Source organism: Astatotilapia calliptera, chromosome 20 (genome assembly GCF_900246225.1).
Source record: "Astatotilapia calliptera chromosome 20, fAstCal1.2, whole genome shotgun sequence".
In the NCBI taxonomy this organism is placed as follows: domain Eukaryota; kingdom Metazoa; phylum Chordata; class Actinopteri; order Cichliformes; family Cichlidae; genus Astatotilapia; species Astatotilapia calliptera.
Window position 1 is genome coordinate 8212385 of NC_039321.1, and position 24614 is coordinate 8236998.

The 24614-nt window shown below is 37.3% G+C and overlaps 3 protein-coding genes across 4 annotated transcripts; 1 reads left to right on the forward strand and 2 right to left on the reverse strand.

The window, feature by feature from the left end:
* Positions 1 to 289: 289 nt before the first annotated feature.
* Positions 290 to 3028, reverse strand: gtsf1 (gametocyte specific factor 1). Of its 2 annotated transcripts, none has more exons than XM_026154283.1 (7): positions 2927 to 3028; positions 2143 to 2243; positions 1939 to 2045; positions 1354 to 1480; positions 1174 to 1263; positions 610 to 667; positions 290 to 529 (listed from the first exon to the last, which is right to left on the reverse strand). In XM_026154283.1, the coding sequence occupies exons 1-7, from the start codon at positions 2956 to 2958 to the stop codon at positions 454 to 456; spliced, it is 591 nt and encodes a 196-aa protein (XP_026010068.1). In that variant the 5' UTR covers positions 2959 to 3028; the 3' UTR covers positions 290 to 453. The 2 variants fall into 2 exon arrangements, with proteins under 2 accessions (XP_026010068.1, XP_026010069.1); XM_026154284.1 differs by lacking the exon at positions 2927 to 3028 and adding an exon at positions 2749 to 2853.
* Positions 3029 to 3884: 856 nt separating this feature from the next.
* letmd1 (LETM1 domain containing 1) lies at positions 3885 to 12568 on the forward strand. Its single transcript, XM_026154001.1, has 9 exons — positions 3885 to 4037; positions 4324 to 4478; positions 5246 to 5361; positions 6864 to 6946; positions 7077 to 7263; positions 8400 to 8501; positions 8594 to 8746; positions 8831 to 8927; positions 11407 to 12568. Exons 1-9 carry the CDS (start codon positions 3922 to 3924, stop codon positions 11481 to 11483), a joined length of 1086 nt encoding a protein of 361 aa, XP_026009786.1. The 5' UTR covers positions 3885 to 3921; the 3' UTR covers positions 11484 to 12568.
* Positions 12569 to 12606: 38 nt separating this feature from the next.
* Positions 12607 to 22302, reverse strand: cd63 (CD63 molecule). Its single transcript, XM_026154002.1, has 8 exons — positions 22135 to 22302; positions 21353 to 21441; positions 14810 to 14998; positions 14589 to 14663; positions 14395 to 14493; positions 14061 to 14204; positions 13207 to 13290; positions 12607 to 13029 (listed from the first exon to the last, which is right to left on the reverse strand). Exons 2-8 carry the CDS (start codon positions 21416 to 21418, stop codon positions 12964 to 12966), a joined length of 723 nt encoding a protein of 240 aa, XP_026009787.1. The 5' UTR covers positions 21419 to 21441; positions 22135 to 22302; the 3' UTR covers positions 12607 to 12963.
* Positions 22303 to 24614: the final 2312 nt, after the last annotated feature.

A 24614-nucleotide genomic window follows, 5' to 3' on the forward strand; every position in this document is an offset into this window, starting at 1 on the left:
TCATTCCAACTCAATTTTATATAGTACTAAAACACAGCTACCTCAGGGTGCGTTATATTGAATGCTAACCAATCAAAGCAACACTGAAGTCAAAGTGTTCCAAGCTGTTATAAGCGTCAAATATGGGATGTGCTGCAAATATAGGACTTGAAAAGTTTGCCTTTAAACCATCTTGAATCATTGCATAGCATGTGACTGAAAATGAATTTACTCAAGTTTCTTCACGTAAACAGATTTATTAAGCAACAATGCAGTCTGACTAAACAGTGAGGATGCTAGACGCGACGAAAAAAAAAAAAAAAAAAAGTGGACATATCACATCAACGTAGTCTGCATCTGGCAGAAGGCATGAGTCATATTGAGGGAGATTTATAAAAAAAAAAATGTTAAGAACAAATTTAAAAAGGGAAATGCCTAAACATGCTTGCATATGCAGTAAATACAAATTATAGCTTAAAAACCAGACCATGGAATGTCACTGGGTGATCTAAACGTTGGACCAAGATTGTTGGTGGGTCTTGTTTCCTGTCTGGTGGGAGAGAGACAACAGTTAGAGAACAAAGAAAAACTACTGTTAGCCGATTCAGACTGATGGAAGAGCTGACTTACTTTGGCCCAATGGTTTTGGTTTCACCCCACACAAATGGAGGAGCAGTGTTATCTGCCTCTGCAAGATGGGACAGTTACCTTAATACTTTCACTAAGTATTGTCTCAATGTCTCAGGGTGCAGCACAAAAAGTTTATATTTCAGGTGCATTTAGACCCAGACCCATTCTTAAAATGGAAAGTATTGTTTAACAGTCAGAAACTGAAGGGGGAAAAGCAGTTTTCAGACACAAGGTTCGAAAAAGGTTGACCTAGGTGAGAAATGGGATATTTCACATTTTACACAGTAGCAGTTCATCACAACAGCCCTGAACAATCTTCCAGAGTTAAAGAGTTTTATTCAGTAATAATTACTAAAACTAGCAACCAAGACCATTAACCCAGATGAAGCGTTTACAGAGGTCACAGATCAAGTGAGCGTAAGCTTCAAGCAGGAGGAGCAGTTGTCTTCAGCTTTCCATTACAAGGAAAACGAGTCTAAAGCACTTTAACGCTTGATTCACACAGCCAGGTAAGGGTTAGTCATCCTTGTGCCAATACCAAGATGATGAGGTTATAAGTCATACCTTGATCCCAATCCTCAGTCATGTTTGGGTTAACCCAAGTGCTGACTGGGACATGCCAGTTACAAGGTCCATTTGAACTTGAACTTCCATCTGTAACAGGGGTGTAAAATAAGAAATATTCACGAGGTTAAACATGATTAAATTTAAGTTAAAGAAAAAAAAAAAAAAAAGCAGTCTTACCTTCTTCCATGTCCACAGGAACTCTGTCCTCGCAGGTCTCAGTGTGGTGAGCCAGCTCATGTTTGGGGACCAGGTGGCGAGCATTAAAAGGGCAGGTTTTTAGTTCACGGGCCAGTTTGGGATGGTTCTGCAGAGAGTTTGTATAAACAATCAAACTTTCAATCATGGCTAAAGTTTCATTCAAGCCAGGAAATTACTCAAGACCAGTACCAGCTTCGCCACTTAGCAATTTTTATTCTCCCTCATCCACCAGTGGAGAAAATTTGGCTACTTTAGCGTTTTGATGTTCTGCTGAATAAAAATAATTGTAAGCACTGGTTCAGTGGTTAGATTATTCAATAGGATCCTGTTTAACTCAGCTGCATGAAATCCAGAGGCCCTTCCAAGATTTAATGTTTGCATTGTAATGGCTGCTGTGAACATCTAACAAGGCCAAAGTCTCTTATAAGATTAAAACCATCACTGGAACTACAGAAACTAAAAAACAAAACTAAAATGAGTAAACTCAATTTGACAGACTAATGTAAAATAGAAAGAAAATACAACTAAAACCTAAAATTTTAAAGATACTAGCACTTGACTCACCTTCCTGCACTTTATGATGTGGTAAGGAAAGCGGCTGGACCGGATCTTGTGGTTTTTATCAAAAGGGCACTGAAGAAGTTTTTCTGGGTCTGTGTTTCCTTTCCCATCTTTAAAGGGGGGGGGGGGGGGGGGGAGAAGCAAATGCATTAACTTAGGATTTAAAGTACTGACAACACCTTAATGTTAAAAAAAAAAAAGTTTCACCATATTCCTCAACCAGCTGTGCTGGCTCTGCAGAAGAGGTCCTGCAGGGACTGCTGGTGCTTCCAATTACAAAATTGCTCGCCATCTGTAGCTGGAATTTACTGTGGGCAGGCAAACAGTTTAAATTAAAATATAACCACCCACCCCCAAATAGACACGCAGGAATTGTGTAAGCTAAATGCTTGCACTTTGGTAATGCCAACACATGGCACAGCATTCACAAGCTGCATAACCACATTAACCCTTCAGCTCTGCAGGTGTGCAACATTTTTCTGTTACCCCAAAGTGAGCTTAACTTAGCCTGCTGGTTTGGATTATTTTTAAATATAGAGAAGAAGAAAAAAATACTCCTAATGTGTGTACAAAGACAGAAACATGAGTGACCTTAGTGAATGAAGCTAGCTCTTCCTCCCCCCCCCAACTCTTTGTGTCTCAGTATAGGTGCAGGTGGTTCCTACACCCCCAGTTCTTCTTTGACCTGATTAAACATCCCATGATGACCAAATATTCACGTTTGACTGATATAAAGCCATTCTATATGGATAAAATAAGTCGCAGAGCTAACTCGTGGACACGCTACACAGTACCTAGCTCATCAAACGTTACCGTAAAATATGCAGCAAGAAGACCTGGCCTGTTTCCAAAGTCTGTTAGCAAAAAAGTTGCCTAGCTACTCAGCACATTGCCTGAGACACTAACACGTGAATTTTAAACACCTGCACTTAACTTTTGTAACGTTTATAGAAAATGGTTCGAATAAAGCCTAGAAGCAGTTTAAAATTACCATGAAAGAGATCCGTTTCTCTCAAAAGACATCAAACAACCAGAGCCGCCCCACTTCTTTAAATCTCGCGAAGAGTCACGTGATTTTTGGCAGTTAAATTTTTTTTATTAGCTCTACGGGGATTTTACCTTTTTCTATCCATCCATTCGCTTCCGCTTATCCTTTTCAGGGTCGCGGGGGGCGCTGGAGCCTATCCCAGCTGTCATAGGGCGAGAGGCGGGGTACACCCTGGACAGGTCGCCAGTCTGTCGCAGGGCCGATTTTACCTTTTTTCTTTTTAAAAAATATTTTTATATGAACTATGAATACTATCAATAAAATGTGCAAACTGAATCTCTGGCTTTTGGTGGAAGAAGCAGCTAATTAAATTAGTTGTCCGTGCAAAAACTACCCACTCATTTTTAAGTAAAGATGATAAATAGCATCAATAAAACATGCTAATTAAATTGCACTGACTTTTGGAAGGATTGCTAAATTAAATGAACTGCAAAAGTAAGAGTACATACAGTAGACACTACTGATTACATGTAAAATTCCAGTACTCAAAGTAAAATGCTAACGTAAAAGTACACAGCTACTGGCAAAGAAGTAGTATGAAGAATAAGAAAAAATCTGAAATTCTTTAGTGATCTTAAAAGGTTAGAAATTATTGTATTAGAGCAGCGAAAAACAACAAAATGTAATATACTTATAATAAAATACTTATTTGTAACTGGACCTATTTGTATCACATCATATCATATTTTTCTTATATTAAAGCAGACGTTTTATTTTGTGAATAGATGGTTCATTAAAATATGAAAGAGTCAGTGTTTTTAGAATGCTTATTTACATTTATAAAACAAAAAAGGTTATTTTTTTGCCATCATTTTACACACTTAGTAGCATGTGACTCTTATTTACCCTGGCACCATTTTTTTCCATTACGGTAACTGACTCACTTTAATCTTTGCTGTATATGAGCGTCATTACGGTAAGTGCGCTGCCTGTCAAACATGGCGCTGTCCTGTTCGAGTCTGTGTAGTCAACTGTCTTTAATCCGACACTGTCGTCTCGGTAAAAACAGGATAACACATGGTCTTTACTCTCCCTACGTGGTCTGTCAGTTCAGGTATATATGAAGCCGATTAACATCGTCGCTTCCATCATTTATCATTTTTGTTTTACTCGTGTTTCGTAAACCTTTGCTAAGCTAGCTATACCTACCGGCTGATAAGAGATATTGAAAAATAAAATTTAAAATAAAAAATAAAGTACGTTGTTGATATTTTCATCAGAGCAATTATTATATCGTGATCGGTGCATACCCCAACGATAAAGAGTAATCATGTTTAATTCTTTAATGTACAAACAATTATTTTATCCCTTTAATGACAGATATCTTTCCTCTCTGACAGACTGCCCCTGTGTAGACACTACTCATCGTCCGAAGTCAGACGAGGTTTTGCTCGTTATGTTGCCTCCAAACTCCAGTGGGCTAATACCAAATATGAAGATTTCCTTAAAAAGCGATTTCCCCGCTTTTTTCTGCTCTATCACACTTTCGTGGAAGGTAAGCTCACGGTTTACTCACTCCTGAGGTCTCCAAAAAACTGCAGGAGAGCCCTGTGAGTGTTGTTAGCCCAACAATGAGGTTGGGAAACCTGACTAGGGACCAGGAAACAGGCTGCTGTAGTACATAGGCACCTTATATATGAAGGTTTTTGAAGATGAAAGTTGCTGAGAGAGAGAATTCAAGACCCAACTCATGATCAGAATCTGGAGTTAAAATAAGACATTTAATAGCCAGATTTCTCATATTCCATGGCCTTAATATGATCGTTTCACCTGGTCTACTAACATCAGGGTCCTCAGGGTCTTTACTTCCTGTATAGGTGTGTCTGCTTTTGTTCTAGAATTGAAAAGCCTTTTGGATGGTAGGTGAAATGTCTTCAAAAACCTAAAGAAGTCCAGTTGTCTTCTTTCAAACATCACCCCATCAGCAGCATTATATCCAGAAAACACTGTTCTTGTCCATCACTTACCCGAGCTTATTTTTTTCAGGTCTTGCAAGTCAAATTTTCATTTTACTTTATTAAAACTGCATTAAACAAGCAAACAAACATTGCATACTACATACTGTTTGTAATATACAAATGATTATACAATTACATCATTTTGTGGCCCCAATCTAAAGCGAACATCTACAGAGTACAAGCAGGCTAAGGAGTTGGTGTCTAAATAAACAGCATGCTACAAAGCACTTTGTTCTAAGAGTCAAATAATTTTTTTAAAATCTACAGTAATATTTAAAACAATTTTTTCTGTCACTCATTCCAGGATTCAAGCTACTGTTCCGAGATGCCAAAGATATCAGGAGGATAAAAGGAAAAATGTGGTCTGATGGAGTAAAGTTCCAGGATTTGCCTTACAGGGACATGGAGAAACTCAGACAGGTGGGTCTGTTTACCACACTGCACACAGAAATATCAGAATTTTCCACACATATTAGAAATGGAGGGAATCAAACTGCTTATAGCTCAGTGAAAATGAGTAATTTCTTTATTATTATTAAATTTGTATTAAATATAATTACATTTATTTTGTTATTATTAAATCTGCAATAAGTCAGAAAAACATTATTTGATTTTTTTAATCTTTCAAATTGCAAAAGTTTGGAATATACTTGATTTTGATTGTTAATATGATGCTATTGCTTCTGAGTGTAAAATTTTCTTTTGACTGCATTCTGTCTAATGGCCAGCAGGAGGCGAACCCTGGTTGCAAAAAGAAATTCCCTTGTATAGAAATTCCCTCTGCTTTTTTTTTTTTTATCTGGGATCTTTTTAAAAGTCCTTTCCTTCATACATTCACTCTTAGCAAAAAAAAAGTTGCGTTTTCTATCACGTTATCTACCAAAATGTGATGCATTTTGTCACAGAAAATCCAATATAATCCTATTTTATTTAGATTATCGATTGGAGTATTATTAGTGTAATACCGGCAATGGGAATTCATGTCGGGTTAACACCATCTCCATGCACACAAATAAAACCAGTTCTATTTTGTTTTGACACTAATTGGCAAAACTGTATAAAATTTTAAAGGCAAATAAACTATCATATTATTTAGTGCAGCCATCAGTTTGTATTCATTAAAAGAATAAATAGACAGAAAAACAGAATTCAAGATCAAAATAACAAATTAATATATTCTAATTTAAACTCCTAAAATGAAAAGGCTTAAATCAACCATAAAAAGAAAAAACAAACACCTACTGTTTGAACCGGTCATAATGAGTTAATTCTGTCTGGTATTAGGTTAACAGGTGTGAGGATTTATCAAGATGCTAGCACTTCATTAGGGGTGGGATGGCATGCCTCAGGAGGTAGAGAAGGTCATCTACTTTATCAGCATTGAAAAATGTGTAATGCTGATGTAAGCAATGCTCTTATTTATTTTTGGCAGCTTCTTCTTTTTGATCAGTTCAGTGGAATGTCTGTTTCCAACTCTTCTTGTCTTCTAAATCTTCCCTTTTCATGCCAACCATCAGCGTTTCCTGTCAAAACAACCGTAAAGCTCCTTTTTCTTTTGTTTTTTTCTTGCTTGTCAGCCTCATCTTCTGCATCCTTTTCCCGATAATCCCACTTTCTCCCCTCCATACATCTCAGCCGATTCATCTCTCTGATTTTGTACGTCAGGTATTCAATCTGAGCTATCGCTCTGAGTAAATACTAATGGTATTTAAAAAGAATTTCATAATCGTGAGGACTGTCAGAGTATCCTTTAAGGGGAGGGATTAGCGTTTAGTCACCCATTCTCATAAATTAGTGTAGATTTTGGTAGAGTTTCAATTCCTGTGTTTATGGCAGTGTAGTATTTTTAGTTTATGCATTGTCAGTGTTTCAGGGCTGTAATGTCTCACAGTAACTTGGCTCACTTGACTTGTGTTTGACAGTTTCGCAGAGACTTGATCAAGGCCATCCCGCTGGTGATCATATCCATCCCTCCCTTTGCCAACTACCTGGTTTTTGTCTTGATGTGAGTCCTCTTGAAATAACCATCTCATTTGATTTGCAGGCTTATTTATGTTGCTGTCCCTGTTCATTAATCATTTTCTGTCGCTTAGTGTGCCTCACTCTGCTAACAACACCTCCTCCTGCATCGACAGGTATTTCTTCCCCCGTCAGCTTCTGATCCCTCACTTCTGGACTCCCAGCCAGCAGCTGGAGTTTCGGAGAGTGTACCACTCCCTCAGAGCTCGGCACCACTGGCCGGTGCTCAAAGGACTTGAGTGCACGAGTCAGCAGGTCAAAAATGGTCACTTACAGAGACAACTTAAGGACCTGTGTGCAAAAGTAAGTATCGGGAATGTGTAGCAGTACTGCTTTCTGCTTTCAAAGTACACTAATCATTCACAAACAGTTTTTACAGTGTGGCCCCTTATAATGTTATCTTCCTGAATGTAGCACGAGTTATCAGGGAATAACTAGATATTATGTCTCAAAGTAACATCCTCATTAATGTCAGAACCAAAGATTTTTCAGCCGAACATTGCCCAGACATCACTTTTCTTCTACTGTCTTGCACTAAATCTGTAGCATATCCTGCCAGCACTCTTCCAAAGTTAAGGACACGCACACACATCCTCTTGGCCGTGCACATGATGTAAGAGAAAATGTGACTCATCAAACTGATCCATCTTCTTCCCTTGCTCAATAACCCAGCTTTGCACTTGCATAATCACTAAAGGCTATCCAGCTGATGATTTGGGTAGATTTTAGTGGTGGAGAGCCGAGAGCATGCGCACTATGACCTGTCTGTGGTTATTGTGCTCCATGCATGTGTCCTGTCAGCTTTCTTGGGTGCTTATAATCTTGTAAGCACCCAAGAAATCTTGTTGCTTGTCTGTGCTTGGCCTGCTTCTAGTACTAACCCATGCTTATTGGGGAAACACCTGATACCTGTGGTTTGAAGATGATCTGTGCAAGTGATCTGGCCATTACAGTTCTGTCTGAGAGATTCTTATGCTGTCCAATTTTTTCCCCACTTCCATGTCGACTGTGAAAACTGACTCCTCACTTGCTATTTAATGTATCCCCCCTCTTATTAAGACAATGGAAATCCTCACTCTAAATTGTCAGTGGTTTTAAAATAGTGCATTGTTTTTCTGCTCTGCTAAGTATTCTTTCGCGCAGTTTTTCACTTCAAACTTTGGACACATAGCTGGGATACTTGGCCAGTTTGCGAGGATAACTGTCATTTCTTTTCATTAGAAAACTACAACTTATTTGTTAAATTTTAAACTGTTCATTATGGATGCACAAATAGTAAGTGCACCCTAGTTCTCATTCTTCAGTTTAATAAACATTGCAGGAGTCAGTCATGATGGTGCCTAAACGCCACAAAGTTTGGCTGTGAACTGTGTGAAACAGTACAGATTTGCAGATCTGTTCATTTCTAACCAGTACATGTATGTTTGATATTTGTTCAGGTCCAAAGTGGAGCAAACCCCAAAGTGTCTGAAATCCTTGCTATCCGAAGCCTGTTTTCTGGACCTCCTTTGGGTATAAGGAGAATGAGCGTTGATCACATGGTCAGTAAAACTCCTCCAATTTTCTGTCTCAGTTAACAGGAATGCAAAAGGCTTAGTAAAGCCTTCGTATTCATGTTTTTATGGCTAATCAGAGACACATCAGCCCGCTGCTCTTCTTGACGCCACGGCTCCCCGGCTTCTTGATTGGCCAGCGGCTAAGCAGCCACGGGCTGGAGTTGCTCCAACTGGACCGGGGCCTCAGCAGACTGGGCGTTCACCAGCTGAATGACTCTGAACTCAGACAGGTCCATCACTCTCCATGACTTTATATACTGAGTGCCTTCCTCTTTAAGCCATTTTATAAATACTTGATGTTTTTCTCCTTTCAGGCTTGTTATCTAAGGGGCCTCAATGCTGATGTTCTTGGTGTTAACCAGTGTCGTGAATGGTTGTCCCAGTGGCTACAGGTGTCAAGCTCATTGAAAGGTATTATTATTATTTGGATTTGCAGTATAGATTCTTTTTTTTCTGTCACCTACCCTAAAGATTTTGATGAGAGCCAAAGAAAAATGACCAGAATTGTAATAAAAATAACTTTACCTGTTTCCTTAAGAGGATTTATGTGAAGAGAAATTTCCTGACAGAATATTGCACAGATTTCTCCCTAATAAAGTAGCTGAGACTTGATTGCTTCTACTGTGCTTACCTGTATAGTCAGCCCCAAAATGTCCATAATGAGTCAGAAAAACCATGGAATAAAATAAAACAAAATAATAGTTCAAAATGTAAGTAAATATGAGCCTAAACTAAAGTTCTGGCTTTATGCATGTGTATGTGGAGCACAATTTAGAGTTGATGTGCTTTGTGGATGCTGTGGATAGCTGAAGTGCAGCACATCTGTTGGATGTACACTGCTCAAAAACATTAAAAACACTTTGAAAGGACATCCGAAAAGAAATCGTGCTAGATATTGATGTGGACTGGGTAATATGTTAGGAATGAAAGAATGGCATACTGTGTGATGGACATGGAAGTATCAACCTACAGAGGGCTAAATTTAATGACACCCTGAAAGTTAAAGTGAAAAAGTTATTTAACAGGCTCGTCCTTTTTGCCAAAATTTAATCGATCCCGGTGCTGCTGATGGGTTAACGACCTTCTACAGCCTGTCCCCTGGAATCCACCTGTTCTTGAGACTGCACTGAAAGACACAGCAAAACTTCTGGAAATTGTACACATTAATGTGCTATCCTGTAGAAGTGGGACTACCTGTGCAGCCTCTATAGGGCCCAGGTATTGCCTCATGTTACCAATAGTGAGACTGACCCAAGCCATCGAGTGAAAAATCTGTCAGAAAAGATGAGAAGGGTAAAAATGTCACTTGCCCCCATGAGGTAAAATCATTCCTATTTTCATGGTTGTCTCATTGGTGCCCCTCCAGTGCACCAAAAAAGCTGAAAATGGTTATAAACACACTCTGCTACTTAACTGACCAGATCAACATCCCAGAAGTGTTCCTAAAAGGTGTTCCTTTAATTTTTTGATCAGTGTATAAGGCTTAGACTGTCCCACAAATCATCTCTGTTCCAGTTTTACTAAACTCCAGTGTATCTGTAGCCAAATGAGTGGAATGAGTCTGTACTGCTATTTGACATGATTCCAACAGATGGCACTCCACTTTTTGTTTCGGTAAACCAGGGGTGTCAAACTCCAGGCCTCAAGGGCCGGTGTCCTGCAGGTTTTAGATCTCACCCTGGGTCAACACACCTGAATCAAATGATTCGTTCATTACCAGGCCACTGGAGAACTTCAAGACATGTTGAGGAGATAATTTAGCCATTTGAATCAGCTGTGTTGGATTAAGGACACATCTAAAACCTGCAGGACACCGGACACTGAGGCCTGGAGTTCAACACCTGCACTCTAAACAAATGAAACACCCTGCAGATAATGGCTGATGAAATATACTGCATGTTTATCTAACATATAAATCATCTTTATGAAGAGTAACCAAGCCTTTCTCCTTCTATGTACTGCAGTAGTATCAAAGTAGCTCCAGAAACGGTCTCACTCAAGAACATGTGTAGTGACAGAACAGAAAATTATTTAAGTTAATTCTTATTTGAATATGAAGTGTCTGTTTGTACTTGAATGTTAATACTCAGTTCATTCACTGATGCAGGACTTTACTCTAAAGTTAAACATTTAAAAAATACTTAATCTGAAAGGGCATTTAATTGGAACCAAAATTCAATATAATTCAGCATTACCTGTGCATGTTGCATTTATTGTTCAGTACATGACCCTAGATGATGAGCCGGTGAACTTTCTAGAGGAGGTGTTTGGTGCACAGCTTATGGCCCTAACAAAGCAGTGTGAACAGCCTGATAAGTGCACAATCTGCTGCTCTACAGATTTATGCCAAGTCAAGGAATAAGATTTTTTTTGACACTAACAGCATTTTTTGTTTCTCTCATAATTCAGAATCTGCTGACAATTACATTTGAGCAGGCTTTGCTTTTAATCCAAGTACAATTCAGAATGAGAGCAAGAGGGATTGCATTTGCCAAAATGCATCTGGAAACCATCAGGCTATTGTCTATCTTTTTAATCAGCTTTATCAAGATATTCTGCATTCTTAAGTAGCGGCCGGACACAAAAATCTTGGCTCTTTTAGGTTATAACGGGAGGCTTGAAAAACTGTTTAGAGGCTAAATCTGCTAACTAGCTAATGTAATAAATGCACATTGTCTCCACACATTAAACAATATAGGAACTACTTGTTCTATGTACAATAGTCAAGACAAAATATCCACTACCTTTTGTGACTTAAAGATCAGGCTTTGAGTTATATTTAAAGCATTTTGGGGGGTGCTTTAAAAGACCTTTTAAGTATTTCCTAAATGTTGCATGATTCTTTTATAGCTATTACATTAGCATGTATTTTTTACTTTCATTTTTGCAGACTCAGAGGTGTCACTGCTTTTGCACAGCATTGTGTTTCTCTCTGCAAACTACCCAAGTGGTCCCAGCCATCACTGACAGGAAGCCACATGCTATCTGCTGTTGTGATTATACTCTCTTACGTGCAATGAAAAGCAAAACTTTCCAAGAGGTTTTCAACAGCTCCTTTTTGGAAAGTAAACAACATTTTAAGGATGTTTTTGGCAAGAAACCGTTTCTATTCAAAGGATTTACCACAAAAAAGAAGCCTTTGCAGTTAATAGCATTTAAAAACAAGATGAATCCATTGTCATCTATTAGACATTAGTGCTATACTGGTGATGTGGAAGTAATGTAATGATTATCTATTGCTATATGTGAACCTTGTTTGCATGTGTGAACTGATACATGTTATTACACTGTTTAAGTTCAGCAGTTCTTTTTGGTGATATGCTCAGACACATTCCATTTAAAAGAATTACATTAAGATGGGCATGTTTGTTTTTACATTTCACATCAAACATGTCCTGTGTTCTTTCATGCCAGTACCTCACTTTGTGTTTTTTTTTTATATACTTTGAATATTGTTTACCATGATCAAGGTTGTGGGTAACAGGACTTGTGGTGGGTAATGTGGAGATGAAGAGGCGTTATAACTTGGTTGACGTCAAACAGCAGTAGACAATATGAAAGTCCCTGAGAGTAACTATGTAAAGAAAAAGCCCACTGGTGGCCCAGCTGTAAAGTCATTGAAGCTTGCTTGTGTGATGAGATGCTGAACGTCTTGCACGTTCTCAAAGTTTTTGGTTTGTGGCACAGCACACATTTCTGACAAGATATCACTTTATTGTTTACCTTCTTATTTTTTTGAAAGGCTGGAATGACATTAACTTAAGTGCAAAATTTGTTGTAAGCCCTTTGCCTGCTTTCTGGTTACTCCTACGAAGAGGAAATTCCTGTTGTATCTGCTGGTGACTTGTGTAAGTGTAAAACTGAACATGTCATCGCTTCCTGTGCCTTTTGCAAGAGCACACAGAGTTTATCTGAAATAGAAGATGCAAAAATTATGTTGTGTTTTTTAAGATTTTTTTTTATTACTTGCTCTGCAAATGTTCAGTGTTGTGTTGTGCCAATATTATATACAATATCTTGGAAATGTGTCTGAAATAAAAATCTTAAAGGTGCATTTTTCTCCTGTATAACTTTATACAGAAAATTCAGATGAAATTAAAAAGGTCTTTAATGAAAAAATTAAAAACTGGAACCCAGTACGACGTATAAACACCAAAGCAGTTCAAAGCTTAGAACAGATCCAGGAACACCAAAATAAACTCACGTTTACAACAAAGCAAGCAAAGTTAAGAGAGAACATTCACTTATGCTAATATGACACTGTACATTAATCTCCATTTCCATTCCATGTACAGCATCAAAGCAGAGCCATTAACTATGAAAATATTATCTGTATGAAGAAAATTATATTCTGCGTTATATGTGGAAAGTATGATGAACATTTTAAAATATCCAAGTGAAGAACTTTGTGAGTAGCCCGAACAGTCAACTCCTCTTCTGGTGTCGATCACATAACTTCGTAGCCGTCCCGAATGCCTTTGATCAAACAGCAGGCAAACACAATACCGAGTAACTGGAAGGAAGAGAGAAAACGGTCATCATTTTTGTTTACAACTTTTTAAAAACTAAAAGTCTGTAGAGTCCAGAAGCAAGATGAGCAACAACACATTACCATAGTAACAAAGGAAACTAAAATGAGCTGATAGACTCTTGAGTTTAAGAGCAAATTTTGTTTAATGGTGTTACATACCTGCAGGATAGCAATGACAACCGCTGCTACTATCACCCATAAGATGTTATTCTTTAGAAATGTCTCCATAGCAGCACTACAACTCTAAAGAGAACAAACAGAAAAGTTAGAATTGATCTCCACTGTGTCTGAGAAAGGTTAACTCAGAGTACACTCTGTATGCTTGTGGGCTTTTTGCCGTTTCGTTTTTCTTTCCTCCTTCCACATTTGAGGTTCTACAAATCACATAGTGTGACAATGAGAGCAGCTAGCTCAACCATTTTCTCGTGCACGTAAAGCAGTAAATCTTTTTTTGTTTGTTTGTTTTAGTCACTAATCTCCTGGTGGAAAATTTGTTTCAAAGATTTAACTTTGGAGGTACTCTGTTTGCCAGTTGTATAGTCTGTGAGAAAACAGCACTAGGCTTCTTTGCTTTGTAGCCTCAAACACTTTCCTTAAGAGTTTATGACCTCAGACACTCATTTAATAGCACAAAGTCCATTTTGTAAATTATGCTCACTACTGGATTCACAAAGGATGATTAACTAGTGCGCACTCATTGCCTAACAACATATCAATCAGTCGTTAGCAGATGAGTTTGCAGTTCCAAATCCTTTAATCCTTTTCTGTGCTTGGCACAAAGCAAGACTGTTACGCAGCTGGAGTCCTGTTTCTAATATTTACATGCCATCCAGTTGCAGTTTGGTAACAATTATTTACTGTATGTCTCTTTAGCTTGCCAGATATATATATATTTTTACCTATTTAAGCAACATGCTGATAACTTAGATGTTTTACTAAATAAACAGGACTTAAGAATTAAGAAAGTGAATTTCAGGTTAAATAAACTTAGAAAGAAATTGACCCCTGTTTACCTGCTGATACACTTTGTCAGAGTCAGTCATGGTTCCTATTCCACAGCCTTTAGTGACATTCTTGCAGCATGAGTCAGGCACAGAGTTTCCTTTGCTAGTGAAGTTTTTCCAGTCAGAAGAACCGTTCACACCGCAGCATTTCAGCTGGAAAATGCAAACAAGTCTATGAACAACAGCTATGAACTTGAGATGTAGAGTAAAATGATATGGAACACATTGTGCAAACAGCAACAATATCCTGTCACACGAAACTTACCAACAGGATGCAAAATGTTTTGACAGGGTGGTACCATACTAACCAAACAGTGAACAGGAACATTTACAGTGAACTTACGTTATGCTGAAGATTGTCCACGGTCTCTTTGAATTCTGGTGTACCCTTTTCGTACTTGGAGATCATTTCAGTGACGCTATCGTGGACGATAGTTGAGAGCTACACGGGAGGCACAACACACACAACATTGCAGCTCAAATTAAAACCACACCTTCTGCAGGGACTCACATAAAACAGATGTATTCAACACTTACCTTGTTTCTGAAGACGTATCCAACAATTGCTGCTGCAATCTCAACGATAACAATCAGTGAGAGAAGGACAGCAAACTGAGGGAGGAGAAAAGGAACGAATGAGGAATTGAATGATCTACCTGAGTGGTTGTCACACAAATAAACAGCAATTTTTACAATGAAATCTCGTGCAAAAAAGTTAACAAAAACAAAGTTACTGCATATGGTGCTGTGTGAATTACCGTGGTGACCATGCAGTGGTTTTCTTTGAAGGCTCCACAGCAACCAAAGAAGCTGATGAAGAAAATCACCACACCAACTCCGATCAGGATAATGGGAGCTGCCGAGGCAGTGGGATCAGTGATCTTGAGGGTTTTGTTAAGCGACACCTGAACCATGATTCCTACCACAATCAGTGCTAGGCCACATAGCTGCAAGAATAAGAAGTTAGGCTAGAGTGAATTCATGGGGAAAGGTTTATAATTTGTAATGTAATATTTTATTTGGCTATTTGACAAAAGTATGATAGCAAAGAAAAGCAACAATAATTTGATTCTTATTAGCAGCTAAACAATAAAACTGTACCAAATACACTTGTGTTTTTATACACCCAGGTACTTGACTTTGATAGGGATCAATCTAGAAAGTGTCGCACCTGTGTGCCAGTTATGGAGGGTGAATACCACTACTTTAATAGGTGTATGTTAACCTTCTCTGACAGTTGGCAGCAATGCCAAGGGGTAATGGTAAATGGACTGATTCTTATATAGAGCTTTTCTAGTCTCCTGGAGTACTCAAAGCGCTCTATACAACATGCCACAGTCACCCAATCACCCCCATTCAAACAAGCACTTTCTTTCTATACTTAGTGCTTCCTAGCTTCATTCATACACATTCATATTCAGATGGATGCATCGGAGAGCAACTTGGGGTTAATATCTTGCCCAAGGATACTTGACATTCAGACTGGAGGAGCCTGGGATCAAATCACTAACCTTCCGATCAGTAGGGGACCTGCTCTGCCTCCTACAGCCACCTCAAGGGGGGACAAATTTCCCAAGACAAGTTTTTTATCTTAATATAGCTACTACAAATTTTAAAGATTGAAAAAAAAAAAATCTGATTATGGTATCATTAAATCAATTTGATTTTTATATTATTGTACTTTTTCATTTCATGTAAGCAAACAACATGAGAAAGGTCTAAAACAAAAGAGGAAGTTGCAACATTTTTCAGTCCCTGAATGCGGATGTAAAACGATCAGATGATACAATGACACTGTCACAGTGTCACTGTCTGGTTTGGGTGATAAGAGCAATTCATTCGATCTTTTACAAACACTAATGCCTGACCGCAATCAGCTGTGTCCTTGAGCAAACTGTATTCTTTTTACTTTTATTCCCTTTTAACTCAGTCCTGCTACTTTTCTGATAAACAATTGTTCAGTTGTGCACTTTTTCAAGAAAAAAAAATTTTTTTATATATATATATATATATATATATATATATATATATATATATATAAATAAAAGAACAGGTGTTATTTATTTGCCATATCAAACATCATGTTTCGAATGACTAACAGTATAAAAATTGCTAAACTGTAAAATGTAGACCTATGTTAGATATTTTAAAGCTTTTGTATAAGGTGTGAGTAAGATTTAATTATTCATTAACCTGTTTTTATTGTTCTTGATACACATGGGCGAGGGCAAAAACAAATATATTGTGGCTGGAGATACCACTGGGAGTCCCTGAAGAACAACTTCAGCTCCCAACAGTATGCTCACTATTGTAGGGGTTTAATATTTGAAACATTTAAGGGAAAATAAATGTTTTCATACCAGTATGACAACCTGATACCTCTCCAGCCTCAGTGTCAGTCACATGTTTGCTATGCTATCCATATTAAGACCTGGCTGCTACTGTAGATGCTTCTGTGTTCGCTCCACCAATGTAAATATTTGAGCCTGAGTCAAACAAACAGCTAATGGTTGGTGTAGGACAAAATATAAAGGAGTGAACAGAGAAGCCAAGCAGAGCCCAGAAAGTCACAGAAATTCAGAAGAGAGTATACTTCATGTTTCCTGAGAAGGAAGCTGTGGCAAAATTTGGTGGCTCTCTTGCTCTCACAACTGAAGAGCTAATCAACAGGCAGATCAGACTGTGAGATTAACGTACAAGACAACTGTGCTGTTAAGACTTTTTGAACATGAACGTTATTTGGAGTTGTGGTTGCTCGTTTTCCTTTTGTTTTGCTGTGTTCATTTGTCTCTTTTAATTCTATTTTGTTGTACTTTTTCAACATGTTCAAAATAAAGATTCAATCAATCAATCAATCAATCAATCAATCAAAAGAGTTCACAACACTCATCAGAATTGGTTATCATTGAAAAGATATAGAAGATTGTACTGAATAGATTTTCAATAGCTCTCTCCAGAAACTATTCGAATGTCTGTTATTCAGCCAGAGGCACTAGTTGTGTTGCCACTCTGATCTGAAAATCAAGAAAAACTTGCGCAAACTAGCAACACAATAGGGCTGAAACTCACAGGTCACTCACCATGAGGCTCCAGTTTACTTATTTACAGTGTCTACAGGTGTAACCAAAGTCCTTTTACAAGGAAGTATCACAACTCAGCAACCATAGTAAAAAGAATTCAGGTAGTAATTTTAAAATCTTACTCGAACTGAAAGGGAGAAGACAAATGTATGAACCAGACGCAGAAACTAGCCAATCAAATACACACAGTTTCACAGCATTAATTTTTCACGACTCACTGCGGTCACCACAGTCAGCATGATCGTTCCGCAAACAGATAAGGGAGTGGCTGTTTCTTTATTTTAAGAAACTGTATGCATTATTTTAAAAGTTGTTTTATTTGAAATCCAAAAACCTATATGTCTTTTATGCCTGAGCGAATGAAACTTCAATCTACAAAAAAAAAAAAGAGAAAAAGTGGCAAAGGGCTAGAAAAACAGTCAGTCTATGGCTACGAACATCCTTTTTTACTAACACTCCCACAAGGCAAAGCGATGTCAAAATACATAATGGTGCAACCAGCTGAGGAAATTTCACAACATGTCAAATAGAGGTGGGAATCACCATACAACTCACGATATGACATTATCACAATACTTAACGCACAATACGATATTATTGCAATTTTTAAAAATATTTTGCGATCTGCAAATTCTGTACATAAAGGTAAACTTTATCAATATTCATTTTATCTAATATCAAAGTCTCACACTCAGTCTTTCTCTCATTTCAGTCAGTTTTATAAACTGAACGGTTTGTATTACAGTCTAGTCCAACTTAACTGAATGCAACCATCTGGTACAATTATAGCTATTCTGAACTATGCAATTTATGAAAACTATGCAGCCCATTCAGCAACTGAAGAATTTGAAAGTAAATTAAAACAAACTACAATTTTACATTAAATAAAAAAGTTTTAAACTTCATTAAAATAAAACATGTCTAAAATTAAAATAAATAAACTGTCATGTTTATTGCTGCCAAAAAAAAAGTTAAACACATTTGGACAGTGAAGGAATGTCAGGATTCTTGCTCAGAAAAAGGAGCTGATCAACATGCTCTGAAGTCAGAGCATGTTCCAGTCCACGAAAAAATTGTTTGTAACAAAATATCGATTTTTGCTGTCCCTGTATCGATACATTATTAGCAAACAAAATATCACGATACTACACAGTATCGATTTTTCCCCCCACCCCTAATGTCAAACCACTGCTCAACACTGCGAAATCCACTGAGTATTTCCTATATGGGGAGTTATCAGTGAGTGAACACTGACATGTTTCTTCATTTTTCTGTTATACTTTCTTCTTTAGCGTGCAGGGATCAATTTTAGTTATTATTAAGTAGTAAATTGTCAGTAACCAGTGTCAATACACATTTTGACCTTTTTTGAGAAAAAGATCAAAATGTGGAGATTATTTACAGTTGTTGTTTCCTGACAACTGCATTAAAAATCGCACTTCAGAATCGTTTCTAGTAACAAGGAAGGAAATGATGTCTCATATAGCACATAAACACAGCATGGTGATAAGTATGATGGTTCAGGATGGTTCAGAAAGCTGCATCTGGTCACATGGAAAAACCACACAAACCTGGAGGAGCTCACAAGATGCCAATTTGTTTCATTAACTCATCTACACAAGGCTTTTTGTTGAGGTTATAGCAGCAGTGACGGTTTATCTTGAAAGAACATATGTAGTGTGCACATTTTGACTTTTTTCTCGAAATGCAATTACGACTTTAATCTCAAAATTTTCACCTCATTCTCAAAATGATCAATAATATGTTTTCTTAATGTGGCCCTAATACACCTTTGTAGAGTTGTGATGTTTGAGTGGGTCATTGAGTAGACAATTTTCATATATGGAAAGGCACCATAGAGTCGAGAGGCATTTCTTACTACTGTCTAATTTATTTATTTACAACTATCAATTAAATCAATTAAAGTAATAGTCAATTATTATTGATCGGAATTCGTCAGCATAATGTTTATATATACCTCCACTTACATCAGTGTGCTACACACATTAAATTATTATATACTGTTTATAAATACTGACCAGAAGAGTGAAATAAGGTGTCCCAATAAATAATGAAAATAATGACAGCACTTCTAAAAAAGTGGAAAAAATTAACAATACCAAAGTGCATCTATAACAGTTTATTGTTTATAACTGTTTATTGTTATTCTCCGCTCACTCATGACCAACAAAAAAGCTCTTAATAGGAGTTGAGAAAATTGCCACCTAAAACAAATAAACAGAAAAAGTTTTTATTTCTGTCTTAGACTGTAGACTTTATGTGCCCAAGACTAGGGCTGGGCCATATCATACCGTTCACGGTAATACCAGTATAATGTTGGGCAACAATAAGAAAATGAAATATCGCAATAGAATATGGGTAAAATATGCATGCGCAGTGCCTTTGTTTTCATGCAAACATGGCGGAAACAGCATGGCGGTGACAGAGAATGAGAAGAGCGAAAGCGGATCATTGAATGAAACGGATGAACCAGAATTGGTTTGTAAAAATGCTGCAACTTCAGTGGTGTGGAACTGGTTTAGCTTTCGTCTGTCAGATACACAACAAAGCACTATTTTTGCTAGAGCATGCTAGCGGGCCGTCGTTATTACCTTGTTTTTGGAAAATACGGCACACTTAAAATCAATCCTTTGATTTTTCTGAAAATCGACAGTGCCGCTTATAATCCCGTGTGCCTTATGTATGAATTCTGGTTGTGTTTACTGACCTTGAAACGATTTTATGTCGTACACTGCGCTTGAAAATCTGTCAAATGTTTTAGTACGACTTTGCTAAGCTACGAACCTGCACCGCTTGATGGATTGTCGGAGCATTACGACTATCGTAGGCAGGAGCCTCGCGGAGTGATACGTACTGTGCTTCAACATAATATTACTGTATTGTGTGTGTATAACCTCTTTTTAAGTTTTGTGGATATTATACATGGTTATGCTGAGGATATGTCGGCCAATTTCCACTGGAAATGCCTTTTGGTTAAACTGTCAGCAAGGAATTTGCATTTGCACTGTTAAATTTTTATATAACTTTAATGCACATAAAAAACAGCTGCTTGTTTAAGTGAAAATACATTGATGGTTTGTTTGTTTTTTTGCACTAATAAAGTTGTGGAGTTGTAAAGTACTTTGTCTAGTGTCAATTATATCGTCCGTTATATTGTTATAGCAAATTTTCAAATGTATATCGTGATAAATATTTTTGGTCACATCGCCCTGCTCTACCCAAGACTTGTCAAACTTAAAGGCATGCTAGTGTTCAAATGTGAAAAAAACATCTGAAATAAAGGCAATGACAACTTTGACTGTATTGTCGAGTTAAAGGCCATTGACTTCACAAAAACTGTGTATTATTTTCTTAAAACAATTTCATTTTCATTTTCTTTAGATTAAGTTAGGTTTTATGGTGACATCTTAAAACAATACTGCTCAGTTGACTCAAAATCCCAGGGTACACCTGGACTTAAGGAAATGCTGCTGTAAAGACTGAACTGTTTACCGAGTATAAGTATTAAATAATGGGACTTAAAGGGAAGTCCCGTCAAAACAGCTTTGTCATTTTTACTTCCTCTTGCCCTATCATAAATAACAGTTTGTTAATTTAGAGTTAACTGTGCAAACACCAGCTTACCGAAATTTATGGGGTGACTAAGCAGGAGGAAAAAATGATCTGGAGTCACATGGTACTGCAACACTTTGGAAATCTGGTCATAAGATTCACATTCCTGCCTCTCTTATACCCTCTCTCTTATCGTCACCATGAAGGTGATGTAAAACGAACTAATCTTGGAAAAAGTTCACTAATTATCCCATTAGATTTAAACACAAAACTGAAGAATGGGTAATGTGACTTTCTCTCTCTCTCTGTGTGTGTGTGTGTGTGTGTGTGTGTGTGTGTGTGTGTGTGTGTGTGTGTGTGTGTTCATCATCTGATTTTACAAATGATTCCGCCCTATATGCTCAACCTTTAAGCCAGAGTCACAGTGCTAGTAAAAGGAGAAATGTGACAAAAAGGTCCTGAAATGAAAATATTGTGTAGATCAAGATCAAGAAGATAAGCCGAAAACATAAACTTATACTAGACAACAGTGTTGCCTTCCTTCCTGCAGTTAGTTTTAGGTGGTTTCCATGTCCACTCTGCTGTGTTTTGTTTCTTTTTTTCATAGCCCAGTTTTACTATAAAAGAAATGTGATTGCTGCTACTTACCCAGAAGATGAAGTTGAAAAAGAAAACTAGATACTTGACACATTTCATTCCTCCTGTTACGCTCATGATGAATGACGAAGATCCGTTTTCTACATTAAAAAAAGAAAGCAAGTTTATTGCAAGTTTAATTCTTAACTGATTACATCAGCTGTAATACGAGCAGCTGAAGGGTGGAAGAGCTGACTCGTTTTCAGTAGGATACTAACTCTCATTGCTATGAAAACGCTTGGTGATTTATATTTTTAAAGTTAGATCAACGCGTCACACATTTCGCTGATTGATTTGTATTTAGATTTACTAATTAAAAGTTACGAAGGAGTCTCAAAAAATGTTAGGACTGTACTTTAATGTCATTATATATAGACACGATAAAATTAAGGAAACACGCAGATCTGGATAACACTTAATAATTGGAGTAAATTGAGAAGAGTCTGAGGAACACACAGCCCCACTTCTCTGACCGTTAATCACTGCTAGCAAGCAACAAAACAAGCTTTGTCAACGAGTCAAACTTTTTACACAAACAGCCAAGATCAAATTACCGACATCTGTTAGTCAGAAAACTGAATTATTCTTAAATACACACAAATAAGTCTACAAATTAAGTTAAAAGAATTACGATAAACCACCCTTATCTACATTAGGCGACATTTTTCTTTTGTCTAAAAGAAAAGACAACGGAACCGCTAGATGCACAGTTTAGAAAGCGACCCAAAAAAAACACCGGACGGAAAACGGTTAGGAGAAAAAGAAAACTTTTTCAGTGCTATTTTAACACCTACCTTTCAAAAGAAGTTTTTAAAATCTTGCCACGAAAGGCGAAGACAAAGTTGAAGCTGTAGGGGACTCTGATGCCTTCCGCCGTTTATACTCCCTCTTCTTTCTTTCACGCTCTCTGCTACCTCCTGCTCCCTCCTTTTTACTGTCCTGCGCAACTCTACCCTTCAATGCTGCCTTCAGGGCCCCGTCGTTAAATGCAAACTCCTACTGCTGTGTAATATTCTAGCGTAGTCGGTTAATGTTAGGATATGTAAAGATATATCGGTTGATTAACTAGTTGGTGTTATTGGAGAATTGGAGTCAGGTTGAGGTGTGACAAAACCAATATGGCAAAGCTGTAATTCTAGAACTTTCTACATACCAATCAGTTTGACTTTCATTTTCCCATTTTTAAATGAGCCCCATACATCCATCTATTTAGAAACTGACCTGACTTGTTTACATAGTCTGGAAGTTTGAATCCATAAAAATAACTCCATCAGTCACCTAGAGATCACTTTAATTAGTATAAATAGAGGTAACTCTAGGACCACAGCATCATATAATCCCAGTGTCACTTCATGTTAGCTGTTTGTCTGTGTGCGCATGTTTATTATGTATAGCTTATTTTTTGAGTAAAGCTAATACTTTCTCTTCATTCACTCATACAAATATTTGCAAGTTGTAAATACCAGCGTCATAAGCTGCTAATTAATATAAATTCGTTGTAAGGCATTAACAACCAATTTTGGGTTGTCAGGGAAAATGTATTTTCTCTTCTTGTTATTTGTAAATTTGGTTCACATTCTCTTAACATGCTGCTATTGTTCAAAATTTACACATACATCAATAAAGGGCTACTGATTTAAAATATCTACATTAATTGCACCAGTTTGTATTTCACAACAAACGAGTAGTATACTATGTGCACAAAGCCATGATTATCTCCATCCATTTGTTATTAAATTATCTCACTTCCATTAAAAAAAAGGGTGCAAATGTAAAGTGTGACACAAGTTATGTTTAATACACAAGTTACAACACAATGTGTGAAAGGTGAACTCCTCATATATTTCCCCATTTTACACACTAACGTTCTTATCCTGGTGATTAAGTGTCTTACTGACCAAAATTTACATAGAATTCAAATGAGCTGTGATCACTCAAGTCACTGTCACTTCCTGTGACATATAAATTACAGTAAGGCTGTGCTTTTATAACATCAGAAAGTATTATTATCATTTATGATCATGTGGTAAAAGTCTGAATGATGTGAACAAATCCAGTACAGATAAAGATAAACCTCCAGCAACACTTTAGTTCATACAACAACTTTATTATTTAACCAACACATTTCAACTTATGGTATTCCTCAGGTCATCATAAAACAGTTCAAATGCTGAACACTTATATTTTTATGGTGCTCTATTTGCAAACAGTTATATGATTATTTTTCTCTTACTTTTAAATATGTTTTACAGTGTTTTCCAGAGGAAACTAAATCACTAATCCTAGGTGCTCTCCTTGTTACCTGCAAAGTAATAAATGTGTAGTTGGTTCATAAATGTATCACACACAAAAACTACCCGAGTAACCTACATTCCTGAATAGACCATAAAGTAGTAATAATACGTGTGACCTAGTTTAAAATAAAATAAAATAAGTGACACAAGTGACAGATGGTGTCACAGTTGGCTAATTTGATGTATGCACAGCAGCAGCTTTTAGTTTAACCTTCACTGAGTGTCTAACTGCGAAATATTAAACAGCACTTTGCTTCCTTCCACGAATACATTTCAAAGCTGCTACACTCTCTGCATGCTGCGGGAACATAGTGATAACATTGTGAAATGCAGCGTCATGTGGTTCCGCCATTTGACAATATTAAATGACACGTATGCCAGTAGGTCAGGGCAGCTGTTCAGTTTGTAACCGGAGCCTAGAGCTACACTCACTGTGTTTATGTAGCACTACTTTGAGCTGAATGCTTGCTTCAGCATATTTAAAACATTTTTAGGTGTTGTGTTTGCCATGTTTTCAATTTTGCTAATCACACTAGAGACATATCATAAAAATATATTTATGCATTTCGTAAGTGTATGTCCACATTATTTTTGTTGTCGGTAAGGCGGTATCTTTCAACATCCTTTGAACACTTCACCAATTAGTTGCTAAAATTACATGCTAAAAGTCCTTTGTGCTTTAATGCCAAGCTTTTGAAGTGGTGGTCATTTTCACTCCTCATAACAGGAAAGGCGTGGGTGATACTAAAGAAGTAATGATGGCTTAACCCAAACAGTTGCACCACCCTTCACATGACAGTCTACCTCCTGGTCTTCAAGGCGAGACCAGGATCTTAAAACTGGGTGAGCACAAAAATGAGTCATGAATTAATATGATCAATTACACTTGTCCTTTGCAGCTTGTGACATTTAAATATGTCAGTGTGTGGTCTTGAGGGCTTGAAAAAAAGAAGACAACTGGACATTTTTACGTTTCCCAA